This window comes from Lepisma saccharinum, chromosome 1, assembly GCF_977018435.1.
Source record: "Lepisma saccharinum chromosome 1, izLepSacc3.1, whole genome shotgun sequence".
In the NCBI taxonomy this organism is placed as follows: domain Eukaryota; kingdom Metazoa; phylum Arthropoda; class Insecta; order Zygentoma; family Lepismatidae; genus Lepisma; species Lepisma saccharinum.
Window position 1 is genome coordinate 165,141,928 of NC_139229.1, and position 25,496 is coordinate 165,167,423.

At 39.4% G+C, this 25,496-nt stretch overlaps 2 protein-coding genes across 3 annotated transcripts in view; one reads left to right on the forward strand and one right to left on the reverse strand.

Moving 5' to 3' along the window:
- mas (trypsin-like serine protease domain-containing protein masquerade) overlaps window positions 1-25,496 on the reverse strand; it is a 419,698-nt gene that overhangs the window by 304,755 nt on the left and 89,447 nt on the right. The window lies entirely within an intron of this gene.
- The window catches only part of LOC146003675 (venom protease), a 75,580-nt gene that overhangs the window by 8,755 nt on the left and 41,329 nt on the right, over window positions 1-25,496 (forward strand). For both annotated transcript variants that reach the window (XM_083142041.1, XM_083142048.1), the window contains exon 2: window positions 20,895-20,987. In XM_083142041.1, the coding sequence (XP_082998167.1) occupies window positions 20,895-20,987 (93 nt within the window). The remainder of the gene's footprint in view (window positions 1-20,894; window positions 20,988-25,496) is intronic.

Below are 25,496 nucleotides of genomic sequence, written 5' to 3' on the forward strand. Positions count from 1 at the left end.
GGTCAAGATAAGGCGCCTCGGAGCCCACGTCACTGGAGCAGCTTCATCGCCCACGGAACGGGTGACGGGGTGCTCTCATCTCTTCTGCATCTTCTCCTCGCCTTCTATACGAGCCGAGGCAGCGTTTCAAGGAGAATCTATAAAGCTCTACGCTCGAAACCGAATTGAGGTGTTAAGGTGATGGATTTGTACTCGCTAGCAGGGCCGGTGTAACGGGGAATTTGGACTCCGTAGAAAAGTGACTGTACAGTCAATTTTCTACGGAGTCCAAATTCCCCGTTTCTGTGACGGGGAATTTGGACTCCGTAGAAAAATGACTGTACAGTCAATTTTCTACATAGAAAAATGACTGCCCTTTTCAGTTCCCGTCAATTAAGCAGGGGGTAAAATATCCCCGTAGAAAAATGACTGCCTCTCAATTCCCACTTAAAAGAGGGGGTACAAATTCCCCGTAGAAAAGTGACTGCCCCTTAAATCCTGCTTATATTAGGAGGGGGTATAATTTCCCCGTAGAAAAGTGACTGCCCTATTAAATCCTGCTAATATGAGAAGGGGGTACAATTTCCCCGTAGAAAAGTGACTGCCCTATTAAATCCAGCTAATATGACAAGGGGGTACAATTTCCCCGTAGAAAAGTGACTGCCCCCTTATATCCTGCTTATATTAGGAGGGGGTACAAATTCCCCGTAGAAAAATGACTGCCCCCTTAAATCCTGCTTATATTAGGAGGGGGTATAATTTCCCCGTAGAAAAGTGACTGCCCTATGAATTCCTGCTAATATGAGAAGGGGGTACAATTTCCCCGTAGAAAAGTGACTGCCCTATTAAATCCTGCTAATATGAGAAGGGGGTACAACTTCCCCGTAGAAAAGTGACTGCCCTATTAAATCCTGCTAATATGAGAAGGGGGTACAATTTTCCCGTAGAAAAGTGACTGCCCCTTTAAATCCTGCTTATATTAGGAGGGGGTATAATTTCCCCGTAGAAAAGTGACTGCCCTATTAAATCCTGCTAATATGAGAAGGGGGTACAATTTCCCCGTAGAAAAGTGACTGCCCTTTTAAATCCTGCTAATATGAGAAGGGGGTACAATTTCCCCGTAGAAAAGTGACTGCCTTTTAAATCCTGCTAATATGAGAAGGGGGTACAATTTCCCCGTAGAAAAGTGACTGCCCCCTTATATCCTGCTTATATTAGGAGGGGGTACAAATTCCCCGTAGAAAAATGACTGCCCTATTAAATCCTGCTAATATGAGAGGGGGGTACAATTTTCCCGTAGAAAAGTGTCTGCCCCCTTATATCCTGCTTATATTAGGAGGGGGTACAAATTCCCCGTAGAAAAGTGACTGCCCCCTTAAATCCTGCTTATATTAGAAGGGGGTATAATTTCCCCGTAGAAAAGTGACTGCCCTATTAAATCCTGCTAATATGAGAAGGGGGTACAATTTCCCCGTAGAAAAGTGACCGCCCCCTTATATCCTGCTTATATTAGGAGGGGGTACAAATTCCCCGTAGAAAAGTGACTGCCCCCTTAAATCCTGCTTATATTAGAAGGGGGTATAATTTCCCCGTAGAAAAGTGACTGCCCTATTAAATCCTGCTAATATGAGAAGGGGGTACAATTTCCCCGTAGAAAAGTGAGTATTTTATAGCTCATATCATGTGCGAGCCATCGGTTGTGCGCTCTACATCTATTCGTATTACACAACTATGATTTTTCTTACACACAACACTTTCCATTAAATTCCGTATAGTTGTTAAGTAGCAGTTCTGGTCGTTTTAACTGTTCTCACTTAAACTAACACTTATTCCTCTTCCTTATCCCGTCTCTGTGCAACACTTCTTTTCCCCCTAACTGTTTGTAAATATACCCCAACTTTTTCCAATAGTTCCATGTTCCTTTGCACTACGATTGACTTGAACACAGTTTCCAAGCTGATGTTGCTTAGCTTCTCCTCCTGCAGAACGCGCGTGTCCTGACATAAGAATAAATGTTCTGTCCCATCATCACCATTGCATAATACGCATTTATATATCCCTTCCTCATTTTTTACTCTGTTGTGTCTCCATCCCCCTAGCCTGATCCATGCCAACCCCTTTCTTGCCACCATGCTCACCTTCTTGATGTACGGTACTTGTCCCCATTCCCGCGGTCCCCTTCTTTGGAGTTCGAGCGATCTCTTGGTTTCACGTTCCGCTATTAATTCCTGCCTTTCTATATCCTCTAATCTCTGTTTCACTAATTGCAATGTCCCCTGCAACGTGTTCCCCCTCCCAGATCCATCCCAGTCCAATTTCGTATAGTTTACCTCTGATCTCTTTCGCCCATGTTCCCATTTCCTCCCCTTGTACCTCTTGCATCAGCGCTTGCCCTTTTTCCGAGTTCTCCCTTCTCGATATTAATGTCACCCAGTATGTAACCCTTCTCAACATATCCCACGTATGCTCCCTGGCCAGTCCAAGTTCCCGTAGTACGCCGCAGTTTGCAGTGCCCATGCTGATATGCAAAGCCCTCTTGTAAAATGTGCATTGGATTCTGTTTAGTGCATCGCCCCCCTTTGCTCCCCATATCTCCCTCCCGTACCCTATTGACCCTATTAATAATGTACGATACAGTTTTCTCACAACATGTATATCGTATTTCTCCAATTTCCATACTGTCCGCATTATTTCCTTTGTTATTGCCCCAGCCTTTCCTTGTACCGTTTGCATATGTCTTGTCCACGTCCCTGCCATAGCGAGAACTAATCCCAAGTATTTTATTCTTTTTACCCTTTTTAATTCTTGCCCTCTGAAAGTCCACCTTTCGTCTTTTCCATATACATATCCGTTCTTGAACACCATAATTTTTGTTTTTGTAAGATTTACTTGAAGTTTGGATTCTCTGCTGTATCTTTCCAACCCGTCCAGAGCCCTATGTAGGCCGGCGTTTGTCTCCGAGATCAGAACCACATCATCTGCGAACAAGAGCGTCGGTACCCTTGTAGTCCCGACCTTGGGGGTGTCAGCTTCTTCACCCTCTACATACGCCACTATATCATTTATATAGAGAGTGAAGAGCAGGGGTGACAGAACACATCCTTGCTTTGCCCCCGCTTCCGATTTTCGTTTCTCTGTCACGGTATCCACTTGACAACGTACACAGAATTCTACTTTTGAATATACTGCCTTTATTGCGTTTATCATCATGGCCGACATTCCCATTTCCCTCAATTTGTCCCAAAGTTTTTCTCTATTTACAGTATAAGCAGGATTTAAGGGGGCAGTCACTTTTCTACGGGGAATTTGTACCCCCTCCTAATATAAGCAGGATTTAAAGGGGCAGTCACTTTTCTACGGGGAAATTATACCCCCTCCTAATATAAGCAGGATTTAAGGGGGCAGTCACTTTTCTACGGAGAATTTATACCCCCTCCTAATATAAGCAGGATATAAGGAGCAGTCTCTTTTCTACGGGGAAATTGTACCCCCTTCTCATATTAGCAGGATTTAATAGGGCAGTCACTTTTCTACGGGGAAATTATACCCCCTCCTAATATAAGCAGGATATAAGGGGCAGTCACTTTTCTACGGGGAATTTGTACCCCCTCCTAATATAAGCAGCATATAAGGAGCAGTCACTTTTCTACGGGGAAATTGTACCCCCTTCTCATATTAGCAGGATTTAATAGGGCAGTCATTTTTCTACGGGGAAATTATACCCCCTCCTAATATAAGCAGGATATAAGGGGCAGTCACTTTTCTACGGGGAAATTGTACCCCCTCCTAATATAAGCAGGATATAGGGGCAGTCACTTTTCTACGGGGAAATTGTACCCCCTCCTAATATAAGCAGGATATAAGGGGCAGTCACTTTTCTACGGGGAAATTATACCCCCTCCTAATATAAGCAGGATTTAAGGGGGCAGTCACTTTTCTACGGGGAATTTGTACCCCCTCCTAATATAAGCAGGATTTAATAGGGCAGTCACTTTTCTATGGGGAAATTGTACCCCCTTCTCATATTAGCAGGATTTAATAGGGCAGTCACTTTTCTACGGGGAAATTGTACCCCCTTCTCATATTAGCAGGATTTAATAGGGCAGTCATTTTTCTACGGGGAAATTATACCCCCTCCTAATATAAGCAGGATATAAGGGGCAGTCACTTTTCTACGGGGAAATTGTACCCCCTCCTAATATAAGCAGGATATAAGGGGCAGTCACTTTTCTACGGGGAAATTGTACCCCCTCCTAATATAAGCAGGATATAAGGGGCAGTCACTTTTCTACGGGGAAATTATACCCCCTCCTAATATAAGCAGGATTTAAGGGGGCAGTCACTTTTCTACGGGGAATTTGTACCCCCTCCTAATATAAGCAGGATATAAGGAGCAGTCACTTTTCTACGGGGAAATTTTACCCCCTCCTAATATAAGCAGGATTTAATAGGGCAGTCACTTTTCTACGGGGAAATTGTACCCCCTTTTCATATTAGCAGGATTTAATAGGGCAGTCACTTTTCTACGGGGAAATTATACCCCCTCCTAATATAAGCAGGATTTAAGGGGGCAGTCACTTTTCTACGGGGAATTTGTACCCCCTCCTAATATAAGCAGGATATAAGGGGCAGTCACTTTTCTACGGGGAAATTGTACCCCCTTATAATATAAGCAGGATATAAGGGGCAGTCACTTTTCTACGGGAAATTGTACCCCCTCCTAATATAAGCAGGATATAAGGAGCAGTCACTTTTCTACGGGGAATTTGTACCCCCTCCTAATATAAGCAGGATATAAGGGGCAGTCACTTTTCTACGGGGAAATTGTACCCCCTCCTAATATAAGCAGGATATAAGGGGCAGTCACTTTTCTACGGGGAAATTATACCCCCTCCTAATATAAGCAGGATTTAAGGGGGCAGTCACTTTTCTACGGGGAAATTGTACCCCCTTCTCATATTAGCAGGATTTAATAGGGCAGTCATTTTCTACGGGGAATCGTACCCCCTTCTCATATTAGCAGGATTTAATAGGACAGTCACTTTTCTACGGGGAAATTGTACCCGCTCCTAATATAAGCAGGATATAAGGGGGCGGTCACTTTTCTACGGGGAAATTGTACCCCCTTCTCATATTAGCAGGATTTAATAGGGCAGTCACTTTTCTACGGGGAAATTTAACCCCCTTCTCATATTAGCAGGATTTAATAGGGCAGTCATTTTTCTACGGGGAAATTGTACCCCCTCCTAATATAAGCAGGATTTAAGAGGGCAGTCACTTTTCTACGGGGAATTTGTACCCCCTCCTAATATAAGCAGGATATAAGGGGGCAGTCAATTTTCTACGGGGAAATTGTACCCCCTTCTCATATTAGCAGTATTTAATTAGGCAGTCATTTTTCTACGGGGAAATTATACCCCCTCCTAATATAAGCAGGATTTAAGAGGGCAGTCACTTTTCTACGGGGAATTTGTACCCCCTCCTAATATAAGCAGGATATAATGGGGCAGTCAATTTTCTACGGGGAAATTGTACCCCCTTCTCATATTAGCAGTATTTAATACTGCAGTCAATTTTCTACGGGGAAATTATACCCTCTCCTAATATAAGCAGGATTTAAGGGGGCAGTCACTTTTCTACGGGGAAATTTAACCCGCTTCTCATATTAGCAGGATTTAATAGGGCAGTCATTTTTCTACGGGGAAATTGTACCCCCTCCTAATATAAGCAGGATTTAAAGGGGCAGTCACTTTTCTACGGGGAAATTATACCCCCTCCTAATATAAGCAGGATTTAAAGGGGCAGTTACTTTTCTACGGGGAAATTATACCCCCTCCTAATATAAGCAGGATTTAATAGGGCAGTCACTTTTCTACGGGGAAATTGTACCCCCTTCTCAGATTAGCAGGATTTAATAGGGCAGTCACTTTTCTACGGGGAAATTATACCCCTCCTAATATAAGCAGGATTTAAGGGGGCAGTCACTTTTCTACGGGGAAATTATACCCCCTACTAATATAAGCAGGATTTAAGGGGGCAGTCACTTTTCTACGGGGAAATTGTACCCCCTTCTCATATTAGCAGGATTTAATAGGGCAGTCATTTTTCTACGGGGAATTTATACCCCCTTCTCATATTAGCAGGATTTAATAGGGCAGTCACTTTTCTACGGGGAAATTGTACCCCCTTCTCATATTAGCAGGATTTAATAGGGCAGTCACTTTTCTACGGGGAAATTATACCCCCTCCTAATATAAGCAGGATTTAATAGGGCAGTCACTTTTCTATGGGGAGATTGTACCCCCTTCTCATATTAGCAGGATTTAATAGGGCAGTCACTTTTCTACGGGGAAATTGTACCCCCTTCTCATATTAGCAGGATTTAATAGGGCAGTCACTTTTCTACGGGGAAATTGTACCCCCTTCTCATATTAGCAGGATTTAATAGGGCAGTCACTTTTCTACGGGGAAATTGTACCCCCTTCTCATATTAGCAGGATTTAATAGGGCAGTCACTTTTCTACGGGGAAATTATACCCCCTCCTAATATACGCAGGATTTAAGGGGGCAGTCACTTGTCTACGGGGAATTTGTACCCCCTCTTTTAAGTGGGAATTGAGAGGCAGTCATTTTTCTACGGGGATATTTTACCCCCTGCTTAATTGACGGGAACTGAAAAGGGCAGTCATTTTTCTCTGTAGAAAATTGACTGTACAGTCATTTTTCTACGGAGTCCAAATTCCCCGTCACAGAAACGGGGATTTAATAGGGCAGTCACTTTTCTACGGGGAAATTATACCCCCTCCTAATATAAGCAGGATTTAAAGGGGCAGTCACTTTCTACGGGGAAATTATACCCCCTCCTAATATAAGCAGGATTTAAATAGGCAGTCACTTTTCTACGGGGAAATTATACCCCATCCTAATATAAGCAGGATTTAATAGGGCAGTCACTTTTCTACGGGGAAATTGTACCCCCTTCTCATATTAGCAGGATTTAATAGGGCAGTCACTTTTCTACGGGGAAATTATACCCCCTCCTAATATAAGCAGGATTTAAGGGGGCAGTCACTTTTCTACGGGGAAATTTTACCCCCTCCTAATATAAGCAGGATTTAAAGGGACAGTCACTTTTCTACGGGGAAATTATACCCCCTACTAATATAAGCAGGATTTAAGGGGGCAGTCACTTTTCTACGGGGAAATTGTACCCCCTTCTCATATTAGCAGGATTTAATAGGGCAGTCATTTTTCTCATATTAGCAGGATTTAATAGGGCAGTCACTTTTCTACGGGGAAATTGTACCCCCTTCTCATATTAGCAGGATTTAATAGGGCAGTCACTTTTCTACGGGGAAATTATACCCCCTCCTAATATAAGCAGGATTTAATAGGGCAGTCACTTTTCTATGGGGAAATTGTACCCCCTTCTCATATTAGCAGGATTTAATAGGGCAGTCACTTTTCTACGGGGAAATTGTACCCCCTTCTCATATTAGCAGGATTTAATAGGGCAGTCACTTTTCTACGGGGAAATTGTACCCCCTTCTCATATTAGCAGGATTTAATAGGGCAGTCACTTTTCTACGGGGAAATTGTACCCCCTTCTCATATTAGCAGGATTTAATAGGGCAGTCACTTTTCTACGGGGAAATTGTACCCCCTTCTCATATTAGCAGGATTTAATAGGGCAGTCACTTTTCTACGGGGAAATTGTACCCCCTTCTCATATTAGCAGGATTTAATAGGGCAGTCACTTTTCTACGGGGAAATTGTACCCCCTTCTCATATTAGCAGGATTTAATAGGGCAGTCACTTTTCTACGGGGAAATTGTACCCCCTTCTCATATTAGCAGGATTTAATAGGGCAGTCACTTTTCTACGGGGAAATTATACCCCCTCCTAATATAAGCAGGATTTAAGGGGGCAGTCATTTTTCTACGGGGAATTTGTACCCCCTCCTAATATAAGCAGGATATAAGGGGGCAGTCACTTTTCTACGGGGAAATTGTACCCCCTTGTCATATTAGCTGGATTTAATAGGGCAGTCACTTTTCTACGGGGAAATTGTACCCCCTTCTCATATTAGCAGGATTTAATAGGGCAGTCACTTTTCTACGGGGAAATTATACCCCCTCCTAATATAAGCAGGATTTAAGGGGGCAGTCACTTTTCTACGGGGAATTTGTACCCCCTCTTTTAAGTGGGAATTGAGAGGCAGTCATTTTTCTACGGGGATATTTTACCCCCTGCTTAATTGACCGGAACTGAAAAGGGCAGTCATTTTTCTCTGTAGAAAGTTGACTGTACAGTCATTTTTCTACGGAGTCCAAATTCCCCGTCACAGAAACGGGGAATTTGGACTCCGTAGAAAATTGACTGTACAGTCACTTTTCTACGGAGTCCAAATTCCCCGTTACACCGGTCCTAGGTGGGTGTGGGACTTGGGGCATACAATATTCTGGGGCCTACAATCATAATTCATCAGATTTTTGTTCATTAGTCTGAAGTACAGGTTTCCTATAGAATCATAATATAAACGTTTTACAATTAATTAATATATTTCGTATTATTATCTAAAAGCAATAAGCATAAGATGCTGAACGTTATAACCAAGAATTATGGAAGAGTAATAAAAGTTTCCAAATTAATGTTCCATTTCATTTCTGATGTACTCCTGGTGCAACGTTCATTACATTTAATTTTAAAAACTGGGTGCGTTCAATATCAAACTTGTTACTTTAACTATAAAAGTAGCAATATTTAATCATATCCAATAACATATATATTTTTTTACCTTTCGTTGGATTTTGACGCTGTAGTAATTTTACATTGTTTCGTATAAAATAATATTTTTCGTATGATGATTTCAGTAAACGATCAATACATATTAAATACTTTTTTACACAAATATTTAAACACGACTTTCATGTAGTAGCCTACTTTATTTAGAATATGATTTCCGTAATTTTCGATATTTCGAAGTACGTCAAAATAATGCACATTATCAGATTAGTTACTTGATTGGTCCTATAAACTCTAATAAACTCGTAAAATAACAGCACAAACAATTATTTTCACATATCGCCCGAGTTGCCAAGTGTCGGCTCTGTTCACGAGGTTACGGTTCGAACTTTTTTGTTTGAACACCTTCATTCACATAAAAACCTTTGGAAATTGCACTATACAATTTCAACAATAGCTGATAAATGTGATACAGTTGTGTCCATCCGTCGTGTCAACTGTCAATATCGCAGACGTAATTTGAAGGGGAATTGATTTTTGCAAAACTCTATCTAGTGGTTTCCCTTGTTCTCATCACTTTCACTGGCATGTTTCTTAACTAAAAACCGGAAGCTATTTAGTTACAGTTATGGTAAGCGCGCGCGTAAATCTAACTTCCGGTGTACATTATGTAATGTAATAATAATTATATAGTAGAGTGCGTCGTTTGCAAGGCTCAACGAGAGAGCAACAACTATGCTCGTGTTACAAACTGCCATCAATCAACTTGTAGCAATGAGCGAACGCGTGTATGAAAGAAAGGGAAAACCGGAAACAGTCAATAGAGAGCACAGTCATAAACTTTCAGGAAGAGTCTAATTTTTTCGTGACAGAACAGCATATTTTTGAATCTATATCGTGTTAAGCACCAGATCTAGAAAATAGTATAAACAAAGATGCCATCTGTGGTGGTAGATGTTCATAAAATATGATCTACTAGTGCTGTTTTCTACCGCTAGAAATTTGTTAATCAAAAATTTTTGCAGTCATATATTTTGATTCGACCGTTACCAGTTTTTAGAATGCTACAAAAATAAATGAGGCTTCGCTACTCCTAGAGTTATTCTGTCAAAAATGCAGCTTCGGTGCAGCCGCAAACACTAGCGTACCCAGCATTTTATTTTGGGGGAAGGTGAATCTGGATCCTAATATATATGTATTACTGGAACGTTGGTACAGTCACGTACACAGCCGGCTTGTAACGATTCCATTGAAGGTAAATGTATTCATTACAAGCCGACAGTGTCCGTGACTGTACATTTTCAGGTACAAATTAATTTGCTCCTCTCCCCAGAAGTGATGATGGGATTTAATGCTCCAATTAAAAAAAGAAAATGCTTTTCAAGCATAAGGAATAAAAGTGTACTTATATTTTTTAGGTCTCCTTTCTGTCGATTTTGTGTAATCTTGACGATAAGAGTGGATAGTAAAATTCGTGAATTGATACTCATATCATGACTCGAACACTGAACCTTCATTGGGTGAACCGTGCGTCAACAATACGGTCACCAAGATCGCTAAGACTAAAAGAAAGCTACATGCGCTTATAGGTTGATGTGACCACCAAGAATGGCAATTTGCTAATTACTTGAAAGATTAATTACCCTCCATCCCCTCCCTTCGGTAAGCCCTTGGCCACAGCTACTTTCTGAAGAAAGTTACTCGCTACACCCACAACTGCATTTGGAGGAAAGAAACTCGGGATAGCCACAACTACTTTTGGAGGAAAGTTACTCGCGATAGCCACAACTACTTTTGGAGGAAAGTAACTCGCGATAGCCACAACTACTTTTGGAGGAAAGTTACTCGCGAAAGGAGGAAAGTAACTCGCGATAGCCACAACTACTTTCGGAGGAAAGTAACTCGCGATAGCCACAACTACTTTTAGAGGAAAGTTACTCGCGAAAGCCACAACTACTTTTGGAGGAAAGTAACTCGCGATAGCAACCACTACTTTTGGAGGAAAGTAACTCGCGATAGCAACAACTACTTTTGGTGGAAAGTAACTCGCTACAACCACAACTACATTTGGAGGAAAGCTACAAGTGGAATTTTTTAAATGTAGCCACATTACAAATTGTGTAGCTACCTTCAGAAGCGCCGCTACAAGTAGCGCACTACTTCCGACAACCTTTACCTTCATCATGTTTATTAACTTTGCTACACACTGAGTTCAGAAGAAACGTAGAACTGCGAAAAGATGTTAACCAGCATTCTGAATTCACTTGAAGATTTTCGTTAGTACAAGCAGATTGTACGTTGCGATTTACACACACACTGTATGTGTGTTGTTTTTGTGCCCCACAGTCGCATCTCACGTTCATGATTCCCATATTGTATAAAGCCGCTTAGCCTTTTATCCACTGTATACGTAGGCACAATGCTATCGACGTAGGATCAAACATGCGTGAGCTCCCACTGTTTAGACCAGACGATTCAGTTATCGGACAAACCTCTGTGATTCTCTTCGAGTTCCACTTAAGTCCCCCGCCATCCTGTACCTGGTTGACTTTAATTATTTCACATCATTGTTGCACGACTTTATGGCGTTGGCTCGTAGGCTTTGGCTTGACATTTTCTGTATCCCTTTTCCCAAACGGTGACACACTGTCCTCAAAAGAAAGTCTTTACGAATCTGCCTAGAATGACACGTGCTATCCAGCATTCGGTCTCCATTGTGTCACATCGTAAAGCAAAGTTTCAACGGCATTTTATCTAGTACAAAATACATCTTGTACAAAACTTAAACTTTTTGTCCAGAATAATTATCAACTTAACTGCACAGCAACAGCAACGAAACTAGGGGCACCTACATAAATTTTCCAAAGGGGGGAGGAAGTGGGGGAGTATAGATACAATGTTTAAGTGCCGTTATAAAAATTAAACGCTTTATACACACACGCACACACACACGCACACACACGCGCGCGCGCACACACACACACACACACACACACACACACACACATATATATATATATATATATATATATATATATATATATATATATATATATATATATATACATACATACACACACACACACAAACACACACACACACACAGGGGAAAGAGAGAAGGAAAGAGAAATAAAGTAGTGAAGAATATAGCAATAAAGAAAATAAACAAGCCAGGTAAGGGGAGAGAGAAAGAGGGAGATATATGTAAAGAGACAAGGCGGAGACAGACAAAGGAAAGAGAAGTATAGAAGCAGGAGAGAAGGGGGAGAGAGAGATTTATAAGGAAGAGAAATAACAGAAGATCAAGACGGCAAGAGAGAGAATAAGGAAGAACAAGATAAAAAAGAAAACGGGAAGAAAAACATAGACGAGAAATGATCGAGTAGAGAAGAAATGAGCAAGAACCAAGAAATATTAAAACTCGAAAAAATAATATGGAAGACAAGAAGAGGAAAGAGTAACAAATAAGCAAAAAGGAAGACGCGAAGAATAGCTATGCATGTTTTCTTTATTCCATGAGAGGATCCTTCCCCTGTGATTCTTCCCCTGGGCGCCAGTGGTCGGAATTGCTCTTACGTTACAGTCACGGACACTTCTGGATTGCAACAATCTCAATAACTTTTTTTGTATCTGTTACAACCCAGAAGTGTCGTGACTGTACAATATGACTAATCGAGTTACATTTAACGAGAAGGTGACATAAAAATACAGCAAGATGTTACTTTTGCAAATAAAATAACATCATCTTGTATTTGATTACTGAGTAGTGTCAACCCAAAATTACCTCTCTAGCTGTTCGCTAGAGAGTTGATTTACACACAAACGGCTCGTATAATTTTAACATTACCTGTAGTTGAAGAGCAATCAATACTACGCAGTACTTTGAAGGATTATATGAATATTTCCATGGATGTTAGTCATTGGATGAAACCGAAGACTTTCGAACATGAGCTGTCGTAGGTCATCAGGTTTGATGGTACATGTATGATTCGTCTCACAAGGTACATTAACAAGGCATACAGCTCATAGGTATTTGCAAATGTTGGTTGAGTACAGGCTAACGGAGAAAATCGATGGTGTGTCGATAGGTCACGGGTTCGATTTCCAGTTTTAGATAAGTGGACGGTTGGAGAACAGGGTCAGTATGAAATAACAAGCTCTGGTAGAAACCCAGGTAATGGTGGCATGCTTCCTCGCATAAATCACTGGAGCGAAAGGCCGTGTGGATGTTTCAATGTAATGATAAAAGAAGCTTCTGCTCCCATAGTTTTCGAGACTTGGCCAATAATATGACTGTTTTCACTATGTCATGAAATCTGTACCCCCATCAAACCTATTCAGGTCTGAAAAAGGATAGTTAGTTGTTTTACGTCTATTTTCTACCTGTCTAGGTTAATCCTGACAAGAGTGATATAAAGAAACTGATAAAATAAATTAGATGGACAAATCCATGTCAATCAGAATTTGAACCTAGAAACTCCACTTCCGTAGCGAATTTCACTAATATCCCCGTTAATGAGGCTCGTTGATCTAAAAGGACATTACAAACATATTTCTTTGATTTTTAAGTCATTTTCTTCACCTGTAATCTTGAAGATGAATAGCGAATTGAGGCAGGACCCAACACAACGTCAGAGCCGTACTAAGGGTTTGAAACTAGAACCTCTGACTTCGCAGCGCTGAAATAAAATTAAAGATAATCACTGACTATGCTCATCACAGCGGAGTGCTCAGAATACTGTAGAATTTGGTGTAAATCCATCGAATCTTGGTGTCCCTAGCATCTATACTCTATCCCTGGAATCTCTGGAGCAACGCCGCACATTACGGTAGAGATGGGAAGAAAGCGAGTGGGAGCAGCGAAGCGGTGCACGCTGGTACACGTTACTGCAAAGACTAGTAGCTGCAGTCGCTTTTCTCGCTCTACACAATCCCGTTCCCTCTCACGTGTTCATTGGTCGAGCAGTCTCGAGTTGCTACTTGCGCAGAGACTTGTTTTCGTTCGCTTGCTCCAGAGCTTCCCGAGACAGAGAATAGTTGTCAGTGCTCGAAGTGAGGGGGGATGTCACAAAGCATCCCCTCAGCTCTCTCATTGTCACAATGCTAAACCATACTATCATCCCTTCAGCTAACCCAGTTCGACCAAACACCCCCCCCCCCCCTCATCCAACATTTTCCACTTTGAGGGCTCTTTGTTAGAACTTAAGACGGGAAGACGAACCAACAACAATCTATTACTTTTAATTCAGCTGGTCAGAGGTGGTCACCCTCCGGAGGGTGATCCTCATAATGGCAGCTTCATTCTCACCTCCAGAAGACATGCGAGTACGAGGTGGAGCCGTGAGGCTAAGAGTGACGGAAGTTGGGTAAAAATGTCCCTCCGTGTGTTCCTCCAGGTGGCTTAGAGCGAGAGTGCAAAATGGAAAAGTCAAAACACAGGATGCTTAGATTTCCAGAAGTGAATACAATCTTGTTTTCCTTTTAAATGTTGCTTTCACTTGCCACAGAAGTGATTTCAACGCACGGAAGAAGTGAAGCTGCAGATGGTCTGGAGAACGACCAATCATTATTTCTATTTTTCTTATTCCACCACTACAAGAAATTATATTCTAGTTTCTTTTTGTAATACTAGCATCCATCAGGTTCCGCGTTAGATGGGAGGAGGAAATATATTCTTCCCGGCAACTTGGGATGACCCAGTTTTCCATTTCTGCACCGTAACGCAACTTTCTTCCGGCGTTTTTTCCGTCGAGCTGCTTCCTAGCTATATCCCATTGCTGTCGTAAAGGAATTACCCGTTGTAATAGCCACACGTGACTGACACATGCAACTGCTCTTGCTAACTCAGGAGTGATTGTTAACATCACCGCATTGCAAATCGTACATGTCCTCACATGTCAATATTGAACTCCAATATGAATATGTGACTCTGTGATTGCGAATACATATAAACCGAAAGTGTTAAGTGATCGGCTCATAATCTCCCCCAGAAGTCTTGAGTTCGAACCTCGATGGACGATTTTATATTGTCCATTCCTCAATTTCATCTAATCATAGTCATCATCCCAATTAACCAAAAGTGGCAGAAAAGCAATGCTAAATTGGAAATATACAAATACAAAAATGTATTTCATTTCTGCTAACTTTAAGTAGTGCTTAAAACCGTAAGCAATATATTTGAATAGAAGTATTGTTGTGTTCTGAAAAATTTTATTCACGGAGGAAGTCCTTACTGCAAAAAACAAGGAGTCAAATATACGACTAAAATAAAATATCGTTCTCGAAATGCCACGGTTAATGATATTGCCTTGTAATAAAGAGTTCCTTGTTCAATCTTCGTAAGCGCTTTTACAGGAGATATTTCCAATTTAAGGAGTATTTTAATATTCAGAGATTGACAACGGTTAAATAGGAGGATTGTAACCACACTGGCGATTGGGAGGATTCACCAAATGTCCTTCAATAAAGAGTAAATATCTCAGAAATATGAATGCGATTGAGTCATGAAAATTTAGTACCGAACTAATTCGATTAACAGTTGAAGTGACGTATCGTACTCAGAAAATGGCTAGTTCAATTCGGACCGAAGATTCGTGCGTTTACCTCTTCTCTAGGCGAATACTGGAATGATACCTTTAACAACACCAGTAGCATCATTCCATATATTTGTTGCTTTCCGCCATTCACCGTTCGTTAGCGGTTAACCTGACATTAAAGTTTATCGTATTAAATAAGTACAAACACACGAACAATTGTGTTTATCTATGTTCAATTTTCTACATAAATGCACTCAAATCTCGTGTTAGAAAACTTTCTTTTGATTTCCAGCACGATATGAGCAACTGAATCATTTAAATATATTCATCAAACAGCTAAAATGCGCTAGAATTTCGTATAAATATTAAGCAGAATGCGCCCACTGGATATTTCCTTAGCATGTTAATGTTTTTCAGACACATGTGATCTTCCACCTTTTCAAACGTTGACGTCTGCAGGATTTTTATAATGAGGTGCAAGTAAAGTAATTTTCCAGAAGGAGAAGGTGAAAGACTTTTTTCCACCAAACTGTCTTGTACCAATCTTTACTTGTAATTACTAGGAAAAGGATTTTAAGGTGCAAAATTATGGTCGGGAAAGGGCAAAAAAGGTTCTGAAAATGTTTCCAAAAAGGTGCAAAAAAAAGGTGGTGATAAGATGCTTTTATTCAGGTCTAAAACAGTTACATTAGCATTCTTTATTCAACACTATAGCAAATAACATAATTAGTAATAATTAGATAAAGTAACAGGTATATGACCAGTGTAATGAACGCAAATTACTAATGAAATTATGTGCCTGAAATGATTTTAGACGGACATTCGTTTTTCCCAAGCTCATGTTTAAAACTATAAATATTTTTTTGTGTATGAGCACATACACACGTTTCCTCATACACACACACACGCAATTAACATAAAGGGCGCCTGATGTATTAAGGACTGGGGATCCATTCATTTAATTACAACCATGGAGAAATGCTACCGCAAAAAAGGGCAATATGTAGTATCAGATAGTATGGTATTACGTAGATTAATAATAAAATATTATACGGATATAGTGGGTGTCCATATGCAGATATGACATTATTAGTATGCCGAGGTTTCAGTCAGGTTTCCAAATTCGAGGCAAACCGAGGACACTGTACTTAAAAATCGGGATGAGAAGTAGACCAGACCTTTCCAGCTGAGAAGGAGATGTCGACATACATCTGTAAAATCAAGACAAGATGATGACTCATTGTCCAAGAGTCGTGTGTTGTTCGAGACTGGACTAATTAGAAATTTTAGGCACGTTTGAATTTTGCCTATTTCAAAACATCCTTAATATGACAAAGGGGTGCTTGTCTGATTAAGAGGTGTTCTTCTCTAATGAGCGAAAAATAAGATTTTAATGTGAAATAAAATAAGTTTTTAATGGACAAAATTATTTTTTAATGATCAAAAAATAAGTGTTAATGTGTAAAAAATTAGTTTCTTCTGTACAAAAAATGTTTTCAATTTGTTTCAACCAGTACTTTTTAAGCATTTTTGTATCCATAAAACAAAAGTTGAGACTTCTTCATCAAGTCGATGAACGAGATAGTCACGAACGAGACGAAAGTACTAAATCTCGTCTCGTCTCGTCCATAGATTTTCATGACTTCACTTTTCGCTAGTACAAGTTAATCGCGACTACGAGGATCAATAGAATGACAAATTCGAGTTTACAACTGATGGCTTTGTGGGCCTCTATAGCTAATCATTCTTCGCGATGGCTGGAACTCACTCTCGTCGTCCCCAATATTAATTCAATTGCATCTCCTTCTCTTGTCTTGAATTCAGTGCATCGCGTCGTAAGACAACGATATAGGCGTGCGCTGGCTGGGATTGAGAGAATATTCAATCACAGATCCAGAAAAAGTAAAAAAAACAGCGCGATATCTGCCCAACCGAACAACTACGACACAAATTTCAGGCCTTGTAGGTGTCCCAAATAACAGTTATTTATCTCCTCCGCATACAATGCGATCTGATGAACCTTCAATGCTGAGGTCATCCCCCGACACGTCCACAAAGCAAATCCAGTTCCGACAATTCCCATTGATTTTTCCGCCACACACGATACAAATCGAGAGCCCTCCTCCCACCCCGTATTCCCGTAAAGACATATGAACATGCGGGTGTCAGGATGTGGGACACTTCCCTTTGTATAATGAGACAAGTGAAAGCCGCACTTGGATATGAATGATCTTGTTACGGCGTGGGAGAAATGCCGTATGATTCTGCAAGGTCTGAAGAAAAAAGGATTCTCGTTGTTCCGTCCTAATTTTTGACCTTCACACGGACATGCATGTTATTTTATGGTGTTGTTGCTGGTGGAGGATTGAATGTGTTAAATCTGTATGTAGTGTCCGTATTTAGAAACTTATGTTGCTGCTCTTATTAGTATTATTTGTAGCTTTTATGAAAAGCCCTGATAGGAACGGGCGTCGTTAACGGATGGACAGAGGGGATGAGTCCCTCCAAATAAGTTCACTCTACACTTAGTACTCTATGGGCCAAGTGCACAAATTAAGACTTCGGTATAATTTTCCTTATGCCACAATTAGGGGAAAGTCTTACACACTAAGTTTATTGGCAGAGTAAGCGGAATATAAGTTGAAAACAAGAGTATGGTCCTTCAAGATATTCTTTATCAAGAAAAGGGAATCATTGCCAAAAAAAGGAAACGAAAGTACAAATAAAATTGCAAACAAAAAATAGTAACATTTGAAGAAAATAAAAAATCGTCGTCCAGTACCGGACAGGCAATGCGTTAGCTTATAGATTAGTCAAAAATATAAAGTAAATACCACCGACAACCTAAATGCAATGTCAAGGCACTAGCCTACAGTTTAGCATGTTTTCGCAAAGTTCACAAGTAAAGTACAAGATGCTTTCCTCATGTGCACGTTGGATTTGCACACAAGCATTACACGAGAGACATTGCACCAATTCTTCATTGAATATCTCGCGAAATGATGCATTCTGTTGTTTCTTTCTGATCAGAACTGAAGTCCTGGTATTTTGTCTTCTTCATTGGTGGCATGTAATCTTCATCCTCCTTTGTTTCCCTTGTAGAAGTGCGTGATGTGTTTCCTCGTTTCATCTTTCCAACTTCATGCATGTCTCGTTCATTTCGTCTCTTCTGGGTGTTCATTTTCTTCTTTTTCACATATCAGTGAACGAGTATCCTGGTTCTGATGCTGTGAAGTTGCTATTGCTCTGTGCTGAGCGTGTTGATGTGGCAACTGGCAGATGATTCGGCCCTGGCGTTGCAGAAACATAGTCCGCATTAGGCTCTGTAAAGTTCTCAGGGGGGGGAGAAAATCCAAATCGACAAATACCTCTGGGTTCCTAGTAAAAAGACCTGTACAGCAGATAGCTGACTGTGCAAGTTCCATTCTACAGATGGAAAACAAGGCGGTATTAACAGGTCCAGCAATATTTTTCTGTGTGATTGGTTTGAACTTCTTCTTGTCTGGTACTGGCAGACACTTCGTTGTCCGGTACTGTACGATCGCCACATGATAGCACCTCATCCAATTTTACGTTGTGTGCAGATGCTATCATGAATTATTTATCACCTAGCACGAACTAGATGCACACTTACCTATAAAACAATATCTCCTGCTTATCTCTAACTGGAAGAATATCACCGTGAAAATTATTTTCGACACACACTTTCCTACGAACTGCTTCAACCGCTCCCCTTTCCCACGACACTCCGCGCAGACTTGTGTGCCCAAACTATGTTGAACATTGATACACACGTGTCGCACTGGTACCTGGCAACTGCTGCTCTGTAGCGTCCGAAGCGAGAACTAGCGTTATCCGGTACTGTAAGACTTTTCCCTATATGGGTGTGTAAGGATACCAAAAAAAACAACATGATTGCCATTTCCAAGTGGTAGCTAATAGAAATGCCGGCCAGTCCAAGCTTTTTTATGTTGACTTTTGAAAAAAAAACGACTACATCTCTGAAACTAACGGGTGTAAGGGGTGACCGTTTGTGAACACACGTAAATGTTGACCTCACTTCCACGTACTATACCCTGGAAACTGCAGTCTCGCAGGCCAACGAGGCCCTGTCGTCTGGACCTATGGCAAGTAATACCCTCTGTAGGGCTGTGTTGTCCTGCGTTCTGTCCTTACATGTGCTGAGTGTCCCTATATAGCCTCAGTTTTGAACCTGGGTAAAGAAATGTATGTCCTCAGAGACACATGTTGATTATTTTATGTATGGTAAGGAGCATGGATGGCTCCATATAATGTGACGGGTGCAAGTAGCGTAAGTGTTGGCTCACCTAAAATTTTAATTTCAATCAATCAATAACGTTCTTCCATGGACACTGGTAACAAATAAACAAAATTTTTCATTGTGAGTTATTACTGCAACTACTTACTGCTACTACTACTACTACTACTACTAATAATAATAATAATAATTATTATTATTATTATTATAGTATTAATAATAATAATAATAAAATTACTGTTAATTTCATTATTATTATTTGTTATTACAGTTATCGAACATAAATACGTTGTTCAATAGTCGATACCAGTTACAATAGGTGCGATTAAGTAGGACACCGAACATTCGACTAGAAACATTCGCTGCACACCCTACATAATTAATTCGTTTTTTTTTCATGAATTCCAACAAGTGCAATATGTCAAATTAAAGATAAGAATTTACACTACAATTTTTGTTTGAAACACTTTCTTCTCAGATGCCTAGGTTATTAGTAATTTAATGATAAACAAAATTATTAGTAACAAAATACGAATTTTTTCACTAAGCTGCGATTTACTAATTAACGGTTGCTAATATCGAAAATCTTAAGATAACCTTAAATATAGAACACATCTCAAGCTTTTGTTTTTTTTAAAAAAAAGAACATTAAAATCGAACATTAGTTTCAGAGATATAGTCGTTTCCTCAAAAGTCAACCTCCGCCATTTTTCATTGGCCACCATTTCTATTAGCTACCACTTGGATAAGGCAATCATGGTTTTTTGTTATCTTTACACACTCATAACTGTAGCATAAAGGAAAGTTGGAACCCCCAATTATACCGAATTCTTAGCTGGTCCATAGACCATAGACTGGATCTACGGTTTACATTGGGATCCGAATAACTGTGCACAAAACAGTGTTTCGGAGGCTTGCTTGTTCCGCAATATGCATGTTCGTTGTGTATTTAAGTTTCCTGCGCGTAAAAGTTGATCAATTCAAATTTTGCTTCTCCATGTACGTTTGCATCAAATTGCAGCCAATTTTGTTTGTTTTTGCACCAGCACCCGCCAAACTCTACACTTTGACCGAACCTGCTATTGAAGTTCGCTCATCGCCGTTGAGTTAGAAAACACATACAATGCATTTTGCAGCGAAGCAAGTATTTCAGGACAAAGGTGTTTTATTTTTATTGCACGTGACTGTACAATTGCACTTCGATTGTTTGCCTTCAATGTTCTGCGAAAACACCAACATACTTGGAGGCTAGTCACAGGTATATAAGTATGTACAAATAAAAATAAATCTACTTCATGAACCTCTTGAGAATGAGATATTCATAAATTTCTAAACATTTGTCTTGTTTCTTTCAGTTGCCGGGGTGGCGCTAGTGTGCTGCACGGTTTCTGCCGAGAATAGCTTCAGCAAGGACAACATTACGTCTTTGCACAGGAGAAAGAGACAATGTAAGTATGTCTTTAATAAGTTGTTTGTACTTTGTAAAATGTTCTGATATCAAGTTCCCGATATAAATTTTCTGCTTCGTGTAACTTATTTCCATCATATTTTTTTCTGTTAGATCAGTGGTGGAGGTAACCTAGCGCAAGTAAATTCTTGCTCATTTTCGGTACATGCTTTAGTAACGCGTTACTAAAATTAAAGAAGATTTAAAGGTACTCTCCGTTACTTAACATGCAACTTGATATATTCATAACTGGAGGATTTATTTGCAGGGACGAAATATGTTTTGCTGTTTTGTCTTAACCCTAGCTTACCCGTGCCGTACTTAACTGAGAGGGGTGCCTCACAGGCCCAAACTTTTTAATCACTAAAATTCAAGATATCAGTTTGTTATTGAATCACTGCTTCTTTGTTGATTATACATGTAACCTACATTATTTATTAATTATAATAATTACAAAAATTACTATCATTAACAAAAAATAATAACAACTTATTGTATGAGTGTATTTCACCATTCGCAAAATCTCACAAAAAACATAATATTTTTTAATTGATGCTTTTTTTGTTTATAGAGGCGCAGTTGTTTATTAATTATAATAATTACAAAAATTACCATTATTACCAATCAATTGTACACTGCCACTTGCATGAGTGTCTCGAATAACACGCATTCAAAAATGGCGCCTCATGGGCCCACCAAGTGTATTTTGCCTACTATTTACATTATATTTGTGTTTTTATGAACAAAAGTAATACATAAATATTGAGAATGGCCTAGGGAACAATGTAATTGTTTTTTTTTTTCGAATTTTTTATAAGAATTTTCACAGTTGAAAATACGAGAAAGTAGAGGTGGTGGGTCTGACAGCCCCCACCCCCCTCGGGTAAGCTAGGGTTAAACCTGTTCATGAAGAGTTACATTGTAAAAATGCACTACAGACTACAGGTGCGATATTTGTGTCAATAGTTAAATGAAAGTTTAGAGTGGAAAGTAACGCCAATACGTGATTTTTAGAGGTAAAGTAACGGTAATTGTTCTTGTTGCTATGAGTAACGTATCCAACTGTTAGTTAGATTAACGAATACACAAACTAATTTGATAGTTATATATAATGTGAGGAGAATCTAAGGACCCAACTATTAAAAAAATCATAAAGAGAAAAGTTACAACAAAGAAAGCAAGGCAAAATGCTTTATTAATTAGTTTTATTGCTTGTTATTCAGTTACTTTTGGCTAATTGCGAAGCTGACGATGAGAGGTAAAAGCTGAAATTGGTGAGAGGACAATGACAAACATGCATGGACAGGACTCAACACGAACCCGCAGAGGATTATACCGGCTGTGGATCCAGACGCTAGAGCCTCGTTAGTCTGCAAAATGCATTCCAGGGTGTACTATGTGGAACAGAGGTTGACATTTGGGTACCTTCCGGAAAGTCCACTTCTTACACCTTGCAGATGGATGTTGCTAAAGAATCGTGGTACACAAAGAACCACTATTACCTGCACTAACAGTAAGAAATAGGAAAATAAGAATACTACAGAATTAGCAATTTAACTAAAACCCAAGATTTGAAACCTTCTGCAGTCTATGAAGTGCAGTACATGAGCCTGTGGCGACGACACAAGCAGGAGAGCAACATAAGCTGCACAAAGGATACGATCCCAATTCTAGAGGGTAGTAAATAGGAAGGGATGGGGTGCTTATATTAAGGGGTTGAGTTACCGATAGGATCTACTGGAATAACTCACGGAAATCCATCCTCAGACGGGCAATGATGATGCGGCGAATATTGCTCGCTTACAGATCTGGATTTGTTGGTTTCATGTTCACCAATTGAAAAAGAAATATTATCTGTCAGTGTTTTAGATGAGCATGAAACAGCCGTATATGTATTGAGTGCATCTGGGTTTTCCTCACTTAAGAGACCCAGTTAAGAGTGATGCGGTTTGTTTTATGTTCAGTTGTTTTATGTTCAGTTCTTTTATGTTCAGTTTATGCTCAGATAAGCTAATCGCGACTGAACATACAGTTCAAAGTGGGATCCGAACCACTGTGCAATACTCGGGACCTCTTGATTCCAAGACGAGAGTGTTAACACTAAAGGTGATGCTATAACAGATAAACCGGAGAGGGAGACAGTAAGAAAATAGAATTGAAAAGGAGAACAGCTGATCAAGTGGCCTCGTTCTACTGTAATTTGTCATTTTAGTTAGTGAAGCAAGTTTTGTTAACAAATATTTTGTAGTTCAAATATTCAGAGGAGAATAATATTCTTGAATGGTCACATGCAGATTCCCTTATTAAAATATCCAAGCTTCTTATTTTCAACATTGAAGTTACAAATGCATAAATATTTTCTCTATAGTTTTTTTCGGAGTATAATAATTGTCACTGATTTCTCAATTAATATGATTTGGAATTTTTCGGTGTTCAAAATTCATTGATGGATTGATTTTGTTTATTTTACTTCTCTTTTCTGCCACTTTTGGCTAATAGCGAAGATGAGGATGAGTAATGATATGATAAAAATGATGAAAGGACACTTACAAAGAAACCCTTGCCCAGTGCTAACCACTCCACCATGGTTGGCGACAATCCAATGAAAATCAGCATTTTAGAAATGAATTTCATGATGGCCTGGGGAAACAAAAAGATTTAATTTGATCCAGTGGCTGGCAACTAATTTACTCCTATTTGTCAACAAGCTTAGGCATAATTGAACTATTACTATAGTATTATGCCATGATGTATTTAATAATATTATACTTGAAGGATAACTATTAATTAATGTATGAAGTTAGTTAAAAAAGAAGGTACTGCGATAAAATTGATGATATCGGGACATCGACTTTTAGAAAAAGAATTTACCAGACCACGGTCTCACGAAGGTTGAGAACCATTGCCTTGCACAACCACACCGAAGGCAGATCTGGAACGAATACGCTGCAATTGCAGTCAGGGGATGGCGGGGGGATACATCATTGCCTTTCGCAACAAAGGAGAGCCTCCTTTGTCTCCAGCATACAGAGTAGTATGCGCGAAAGTCTTGCATGACACAATGCAATGGGTTTTTACCTCTGTGTGCCATTCTTTTGTGGCGAAGGTGTTTGACTCCGCCGGTGAGAGGATTTGAAAGAGGGACTTTTGTTACACAAAATTATAAAAAGAAGTTATAATAACGGATCTATATAAGCTCTCGCTTACTTTACAAACATCACTTCCTTGCGAGATTCAGACAATAATATGATGACAAGCGTAAGACACTTGTAAGACACATTATATATTTTCAGAAATATGTGTACTTTACAGATAGTGAACATGAGCAATATATAACAAATACCACAAGAGCAAGGCAAATGAATATTTACGCGGAAGAAAATAGGTAATTGGAAATGTACACATAATATAATTGCGTCTAGAATTGCTATTATAAGGAAATAGACTATGGTTGTCAGTAAGGAGTACTACGAACCCAAAAGCAATTATTAGTTGGACATGAATCAGTCTCTTCTCAGTGTTTAAAGATAAGAAAGTCCAATATTACTTAAATAAGGCGAAAATTATTGACATCATAAGCCAAATAAAAATAACTACTAATAAATAACGTTTTTGAACGGATATAAGTTGTACACAAATTTTTAAAAAACATTCTTAATTTACATTGAAAATGGTAAAAAAGGCATTATAATGAAAAAAACAGGCAAAATAGGCAAAATGAAAAAGCTTCTCAAGCATTAAGAACAACATAAGAATGTATATCAGGAGAATTTTATCAATAAATGCAATAGGAAAAAAAAACTCATTTTGCCAAAACTTTCGGGCTCTGGTGATCATAAAATAGGGTCAATTATTTAAGACAGAAAATGTAATATTGTAAAATATTTATGTGGTGAAGCACTCAAATATTTAGAAGTAGCAATTATCAGTTTTTATATATTTTAGATGCAACGAATTGTACATGTGCAATTGAAATTAAATCCGATGGTGAAAACACCTTGAATGATTATAAACCGATGTGTGGTACAGTTATGTGTCCTGTTTATTCCGAAACTGTTGCGTAAATAACCCCACAGCCAGTCTCATGCACATTCATAGCATCGCTCCTTGTTTATCAACAACAAAAAATAGAGTTGAACAACCGCTGAACGCGTGAAAGTAAAAATATTTGATCAACTCCCCTCCCGCTTTCTAATGTGTAATTACTTGAGTGTCAAAATACAAGCACACTCAAGCACGTTTGCTCTTTAGTTATTAATGTGAAGCCTACTTACAACATTTCAAGCAATGACCAGTATAACAGGGTTGCAAACCAAACCAAAAAAAATTTGAGGTGATACCATTTTCTTTTTGAAGCAATTTTTCTTTCCCCTTAACTACGACTGTATTTTTGAATCAAAGGAATTATGAAGCTCCCTTCAAGAATCGAACTCTAGACCTATTGTTTCAAATGCAACAATCTTAATATTAATACACTACATATCAATGTTGATTTTATATACTCTATGCA